This window comes from Triticum aestivum, chromosome 7D (assembly GCF_018294505.1).
Source record: "Triticum aestivum cultivar Chinese Spring chromosome 7D, IWGSC CS RefSeq v2.1, whole genome shotgun sequence".
NCBI classification, from domain to species: domain Eukaryota; kingdom Viridiplantae; phylum Streptophyta; class Magnoliopsida; order Poales; family Poaceae; genus Triticum; species Triticum aestivum.
The window spans coordinates 579,439,618-579,447,559 of NC_057814.1; the positions used below are offsets into that span (position 1 = coordinate 579,439,618).

Consider the following 7,942-nt stretch of genomic DNA (forward strand, 5'->3'; position numbering starts at 1 on the left):
AAGTCCTATCAATAAAAACTTTAAACTCCAACTCCACCACGTCAATAAAAACTCTGAAGTCTTACCTACATATTTGATCGAATAGTCAATATGGACTTTAAAATGCTATTGACAGTACATCGAACAGAGAAATTAGTTGCTTTGGAATTCCACGCTGAAGCTTTATATATGTTCTATCAGGTATATGTTCTTCTGTTTCATATTCCAAAACGAAGAAGCACGTCAAAACTCTGCAGCATACAACTCGTGTGTCTGTCTTACCTATTCCATTGCCTATTTACTTTTTACTTGGCCTTTTCACCACAATAACTAAATTGTGTCCAAAGAACTCAGTCCTCTTAATTGATAACGTAGTACACAGAAAGCTTGCATACTAAGATAAAAATGCAAGTGAGCGAGCACAAAAAAAGCAAACAAGCAGCTACCTTAATCAATTAGAAGAAGCATGATCCGACCCTAAGAACATGCTGCTGTGAAAAAGCAAGCGAGCACACTTGTAGGCAAAAGAAGCAAGCAAGCAGCCATCTTAATTAACAATTGGACCTTGATCGGTTAGAATTATTTGGTTTCCATGAGACTAATTACCTACAGGCTGCAGCTTCGTGGGTGCAGATCGGTTGTGCGGAGGCGGCCAGCATGCGAGTATCATGGTGGACATACGGCCAGTTTCCGATAAAGACAGACTATCCGGTTTAATACCTTGGCGCCATCTGGACTGTGGCGTGAAGCTCTGTAGACACCTGTGAACGTGAACCACGAAGGTAGGGAACTTACTGGCTTCTCTGGCTCACGGATCAGATCGGCAGCCGCGCGCGCACGAAAGAGGAGGGCGGCAGTGTACGTGTGGCAGCAGAGGAGGAGCGGCCTGCGCTTGCGTCCATCAACAGGGAGTCATGGTCAACGCCTCCTGTTGACGGCGAGAGACGGGGTTGAAGGTGGCAGCCTCCAGCAGGACCCGCGCTGTTGGAGGTGGAGAGTTGGGGTGGCGCTCGGAAGATTGGGGGTGGAGAGTTGCGGAGGATCGGCGGCGGCTCGTCCGTGCGGCATCTGCGGCGGCCGCTCGCGTTCGTGAACAGGCAGCGGGGTGCATCGTGGTTTAGGATGATTAGGTTTCTGTTTTCGCGTCGCGTGATTGTAGGGTGTTACGGGTTGTGGAATTCTATACTTTTCTCTCCGGTGGAGAGTGGTCTCTTTTTTTTTGCGAAACCCTGCGGAGACTGGTCAGTCAATGTAAATTATTAAGTGCACACAGAAAATGGATCAAGTTAACGCCAGCTGTTAGATTAAGTTAGGTAGACCTAATCATGTGGTGGTAATTGATCTGTGTACTTCTTGTGGGGCGTGTTTAGAGAAAATTATATTTGATTGTTTATTAGTAGTGTAGATGTAGATGTAGATGTAGATGTTAAGAAAGACCGGTGGAAAACCGAATAAAAAAATATTTAGAAAGTCGAAAACGCATGCGAAAAAAATAAAAATAAAAATAAAAATCGGAGGGAGCGCAAGAGAATGACACGTGACGGCGTTTGAGAGCACGCCAAGTGGCACGCTGTTAGCCCACCCAGATGACCTTTGGGGAGGCTCCCAACGAGCGCCCGTTTTTTAAACTTAACGAGCGCCCGTTAATTAGTTGCTCTCATGCCATCTTTTGCGTGGCACCCCTATGTCTCACCTTCAGCGAGAGGGGTAGGAACACTCGCTGAAGGGAGACCGACCTGGGTCAGCCCAGGAGCGCGGGAGGCAGCAGCCTCCTGCTTTTTTTGTGTGTTTTTTGTTTCATTTTTTTGCTTCGTTATTTCAATATTTTATATTTAATATATTCTAAATATATATTATTAAAAAAAACTATGAAAACATTTAGAAAATTTTGACCAAGCATTTAATTTTTTTAATGTGTATAGAAAAATGTTTATCATGTACACGAAAAGGTATAAAAAATGTGTACAAAATTTTTGATCATGCATTAAAAATGTTAATCAAGCATTTGAAAAAATGTTGAATAACTATTTTAAAAATGGTGATCAAGCATTTGAAAATTTTAAATGTGTACAGAAAAAATGTTGACCATGTATTAAAATAATGATGTAATTTTTCGATCATGTATATAAACATGTTAATCAAGCATTTAAAAAAATATTGAATAAGTCTTTCAAAAATGGTGATCGAGTATATTAAAAATATTAAATGTGTATAGAAAAAATGTTGACCCTGTATGAATAACCTGATCAATTTTTTATCATGTATATAAACATGTTAATCAAGCATTTGAATTTTTTTGAATAATTATTTGAAAAATGGTGATCAAGCATATTAAAATATTAAATGTGTATAAAAAATGTTGACCATATATTAAAAACATGATGAGTTTTTCTATCATGTATATAAACATGTTAACCAAGCATTTGAAAAATTGTTGAATAAGTATTTGAAAAATGATGATCGAGCATGTTAAAAATGTTAAATGTGTATAGAAAAATGTTAACCATGTATTAAAAACATGATGAGTTTTTATCATGTATATAAACTTGTTAATCAAACATTTGAAAAAATGTTGAATACTTATTTGAAAAATGTTTATCAATCATTTTAAAAATGTTAAATGTGTATAGAATAAATGTTGACCAGGTATTAAAAACTTAGTGACTTTTTATCATGTATATAAAAATGTTAATCAAGCATTTGAAGAACATGTTGAACAATTATATGTAAAATGTTGATCAATCATTTGGAAAAATGATAAATGCGTATAGAAAATATGTTGACCGCGTTTTTAAAACCTGTTAATATTGCATTCAGAAAAATGTTAATCAAGCATTTAAAAATGTTTAAAATTTGTATAAGATGTTGACAATGTATTAAAAAAAGTTAAATTTGTATTAGAAAAATGTTAAACATATATTAAAAAATTGTTGTGGACATATAACAAACATGTAGAAATGAAAAAAAAGATAACCAAAAAATGAAACCGAAAAAGAAACAAAATTAATCCAGAAAAGGAAAATGGAAAATAAAATCAAAGAAACAAATGAAAAAAGATTGAACAAATGGAGAAGAAAATGAAAAATAAAACCAAAGAAAATAAATGAAAACCAAGAAAGAAAGAAAGAAAAGAAAAACCTGTAAAACGGAGAAAGAAAGGAAGAAAAACCGGTGAGATAAAGAAAAAGAACAAAAACCTGGAAATCCTGTTTTATTTACTTCAAGTAGTCGGCGCCCTTGAGTTGAAACATGGAAAGAGGGATGGATTACTGACTGGAAGCGCGGCGAAGGAACCAGGAGATCGACGGATCTAATCCCACGCGCTCCCTTTTTGTTCATGTCATCTATTTATTCTAAGTTGCCTCAAAAAAAATATCTATTTATTCTAAGAGCGCGATTACGGGCCAGCCCAGTAACGACCAGAGAGAGGAACCATCGGTCTCGCATAACGCAAGATATAGCGCTCGCGCCTTGTGCGCTGGGGAAGCGAGCGAGCCTGCCCGACACAGCGCCAAAAGAGAGAGAAAGGCAGAAAGCTCTTCACCTTCCCGTGCCTTTCCTCGATCGTCTACAATCAGTCAATCACAGCGCCGCTTCCTTTCCTCCACTCCACTCCAATCCCATCCACCCCACCTCGCGACTGAAATCACCGCCAGCCCGACCGATCTCCGGCCCGGTAAATCTCCCGATCATCAGAATCCATCGACGCCATGGTTCCTCTGCGGAGTATTCTGATGCTCACGGCGTCGGATTTGGTGCAGGGGAGGGGTGGGAGGAAATGCCGACCAAGAGGAGCGTGGGCACCCTGGGCGACAAGGACCTTAGCGGGAAGAAGGTGCTCCTCCGCGCCGACCTGAACGTGCCGCTGGATGACGGCCAGAGGATCGCCGACGACAACCGCATCCGCGCCTCCGTGCCCACCATCAAGTTCCTCATGGGGAAGGGCGCCAGGGTCGTCCTGGCCAGCCATCTGGTGAGCAGAGCACACCCTTCTCGATCCGTGCCTGCGGCGTTTTACTGACGACTTTGTGCTGCTTGAGCTGAGGGTGTCAGATTGGGGGATTCAGTGTCAGACCCAAGTCTTCTGTTAGTCCACTAATCTCTTGGAAGTGGGTGGGTGGGGTGGAATAACGAAGAAAAGAAGAAAATTCATTTTCTTGAAAATAGTGAGACTCAGCTAAGGACTGTATGTGTCGTAGCCTGTTAGTCATAACAAAAATAGTGAGAATTAACTTAGAATTTCATTTTCTTGAATAGTTCGGTACCTTTCATGCAGAACAGAGTCCTCTGTCCAGTTCATGTGAATTGCTTTTGTATATGTCGATTTGTCATTACAGTAATGTGTAAAACAATTTGTTGAAGTGCCTGTTTTTTTACCCAGGGGGTATATGTGTTTGAGTGCGAGCTAATTAACTCCTCATAGACTTCTCCTTATGCAATTAAGCTTCCCGATTTTAGTGTTCAACCCTGCTTATATACTTACTAATGTTTTTACTCTTAGCGATGATGTGTTGCTTACTCCTTATTGATGGATGAGACTATGAGATTACGTGGAGCTGTATAGTGAGAAATGCTCAGAGCTCATCTTCATGCCACTTACCTGGTTTTTTGACATATTGTGAATTATAACACTTAAACAAACCCGGAACTGCATCTTTTTTTCAGAACAAAAAATGGTTAGCAAAAATAAACATTTCTGATGCTAACACTATTGTCTTTACAGGGCCGTCCAAAAGGGGTCACCCCGAAGTACAGCTTGAAGCCTCTTGTTCCACGCCTGTCTGAGCTTCTTGTAGTTGATGTACCTTATAGGAACGTAACTCATGGTTATTTTTTACTTAATCTGAAACCCTGGCTGATCTTATGTTTTCTTGATTTGTTCATGTGTTTCAAAAAGGTTGTGATGGCCAATGACTGCATCGGTGAGGAAGTTGAGAAATTAGCTACTGCTTTACCCGATGGAGGTGTTCTACTTCTAGAAAATGTGAGATTCTACAAGGAGGAAGAGAAGAATGACCCTGAGTTCGCCAAGAAACTAGCATCTGTTGCTGATCTTTATGTAAATGATGCCTTTGGCACTGCACATAGAGCACATGCTTCAACAGAGGGAGTTACCAAGTATTTGAGGCCTGCCGTCGCTGGCTTTCTTATGCAGAAGGTACTGCGGAAGTTGCATTGGTCCATGAACTACTGAAAATGTTCCACTGCTACTATTTACAGTATCAGTACAACTGATGTCAATCTTGAGCCAAGTGTCCTAGATAATGATTGCCATCATTAATTGTAGGAACTTGACTACCTTGTTGGAGCTGTTGCCAACCCGAAAACGCCATTTGCTGCAATTGTTGGTGGATCCAAAGTGTCCACCAAGATTGGGGTGATCGAGTCTCTTTTGTCGAAGGTTGACATCCTCATCCTTGGTGGCGGTATGATTTACACATTTTACAAGGCCCAGGGGCATGCTGTTGGAAAATCTCTTGTGGAGGAAGACAAGCTTGAACTGGCAAACTCGCTTATTGAGAAGGCCAAGTCGAAGGGAGTCTCTCTTTTGCTTCCCACTGATATTGTGGTGGCTGATAATTTTGCTGCAGATGCTGAGAACAAGGTATGATCATTCAATAGTAGTGGCTGTGTATTAGATTTTCTATTCATTAGTATTATTATACCGAAAAAGGCTTTTGCCCCGCTTTATATATAAAGCAAGCAACCACACAACCATTCATACAAGTCAGGTACAAGAAAATGGAAGAAAATACATCTGCTGGAGGCACCAACTGATGCAATGCAAGTACTATTTGATCCTAATTCAGTGTCACAAGAACTTACTGTGGAATCTGCACCCAAAGAATTTATGTTGGCATAGATAATTGTAGTTCATAACTGGCAGAGCAAGACATGCATTGTTCTGTAATTCTGTCATACATGTCTGGCATTATCTGTATCATGTATGTCATGTTGCATTGTACATGGACACAAACTCAACACGATTGTTAATGGTTTTGAATGGAGATATTTGCTCATTCTGACACCATTTGCAGATTGTTCCTGCCTCTGCTATTCCTGATGGTTAGATGGGTCTTGACGTCGGCCCGGATTCTATCAAGAAATTCAGTGAAACTTTGGACACTACCAAGACTGTCATCTGGAATGGGCCGATGGGAGTTTTTGAATTTGAGAAGTTTGCAGCTGGCACTGATGTGAGTACTCATATCCAGCACATGTACTTTCTACAGTGCACATACGTGTTTGTGTTCTGCACTTCTGCTGCTAAAACATGCATTCTTTCTTCAGGCGATCGCGAAAAAGTTGGCTGATATCACAGCAAAAGGCGTGACAACCATCATCGGCGGTGGCGACTCTGTTGCTGCCGTTGAGAAGGCAGGGTTGGCTAGTAAGATGAGCCACATTTCGACCGGGGGTGGCGCAAGCCTGGAGCTGTTGGAAGGCAAGACCCTCCCAGGCTGGTGGCAAGACGTGTTTACCCGGTCGTTGCGCCACTCTGTTGTTCAGGCCCTTGGTGTACAGATGCGAGTGTATCCTGAAATAGAAGTAGTGGTTTCTTTGAAGGTTTTGTGAGACGAGCAGTAGTAAATAAGCTTGACTTCCGTCGCAATGGGAGCAGAGTATCTGGCACAAGCAAACCATTATTGGTCGATGTAACACTATAAACTTCTGTAAATGGCATGGCTTGAGCTGTGTCTGTTTTGAGTTCTTTTTGTGCGAGTAAAGGGGTGCAGTTTTCGAGTAGGGCGTTTTGGAGGCCGAGCTCCATGGACGCCAATTTTCTTAGGAATTTTGAAGACCGACATCGCGTACGTTGGTTTGGCTTGTGCAACAGATTTGATAAGCACTTCCTTACCTCCCGAAGACAGACACTTTTCCTTCCATCCTGTAAGTTTCACAATTAACCGATCAATCAAGTATTGAAAGCTGTCTGTTTTATCCAGTCCTAGGGTAGTTGGTAATCCCAAGTATGTGTCATTTAGAGCCTCCGTCATAATATTCAGAGTAGTGCACACCTGAGCCTTGGTGTTTACATCTGTGCTAGGACTGAAAAAAATACTAGATTTATCCACACTGACCAACTGGCCGGAAGCCCCACAGTAAGCATCCAGGACAGATTTCAAGCATATCGCATTCGCCACATTTGCTTTCATAAGAATTAAGGAGTCATCGTCAAACAAGAGATTTGTAACCGAGGGTGCATCTCGACAAACCTGAATACCCTAAATATAAACGGGCCTTACCTAGGCGGACAAGCACAACATATATACATACAGCATGTCGCGGCCGAGCACGACCCGTTTAGTCCCATGTCAAGCCAGGCCCGTCATTTGCCGGGCATGTGAAAATCGGCCCGTTTGGCCAGGCCACATCAGCGACGAGCCCGCCCGGCACAGCGCCAACAGACATAGGCAGAAAGCTCAGCACCTTCCCGTGCCTTTCCTCGATCGTATACGATCACGGTCACAGCGCCGCTTCCTTTCCCCAGCTCGCCAACTCCACTCCCATCGCACACCACCTCGCGACTGAAATCACCGCCAGCCCGACGCCCCGACCGATCTCCGGCCCGGTAAATCCCCGGTCATCCGAATCCATTGACGCCATGGTAATTCCTTTTCGGATTATTTTGATGCTTACGGCGTCGGATTTGGTGCAGGGGAGGGGAGGGAGGAAATGGGGACCAAGAGGAGCGTGGGCACCCTGGGCGAGAAGGACCTCAGCGGGAAGAAGGTGCTCCTCCGCGCCGACCTGAACGTGCCGCTAGACGACGGCCAGAGGATCGCCGACGACAACCGCATCCGCGCCTCCGTCCCCACCATCAAGTTCCTCATGGGGAAGGGCGCCAAGGTCGTCCTGGCCAGCCATCTGGTGAGCACACGCTTCTCGATCTGCGCCTGCGGCGCTTTACTGGCCAATTTGTGCTGCTTGAGCTAAGGGTGTCAGATTGGGGAATTCAGTA

General features: G+C 42.9%; 1 protein-coding gene and 1 pseudogene across 2 annotated transcripts in view; both read left to right on the forward strand.

Annotated features, from left to right (window-relative positions):
- The first annotated feature begins 2,592 nt into the window (after nucleotides 1-2,592).
- Nucleotides 2,593-6,691, forward strand: LOC123171330 (phosphoglycerate kinase, cytosolic-like; annotated as a pseudogene).
- The window catches only part of LOC123166750 (phosphoglycerate kinase, cytosolic-like), a 7,321-nt gene continuing 3,019 nt past the window's right edge, over nucleotides 3,641-7,942 (forward strand). Inside the window, exons 1-2 of one of the 2 annotated variants that reach the window (XM_044584550.1) lie at nucleotides 3,641-3,655; nucleotides 7,640-7,851. In XM_044584550.1, coding sequence (XP_044440485.1) covers nucleotides 7,657-7,851 — 195 coding nt within the window. In that variant the 5' untranslated portion in view covers nucleotides 3,641-3,655; nucleotides 7,640-7,656. Of the gene's footprint in view, nucleotides 3,656-7,352; nucleotides 7,553-7,639; nucleotides 7,852-7,942 lie in introns of those variants that run through there. The other variant, XM_044584549.1, reaches the window with a different exon arrangement.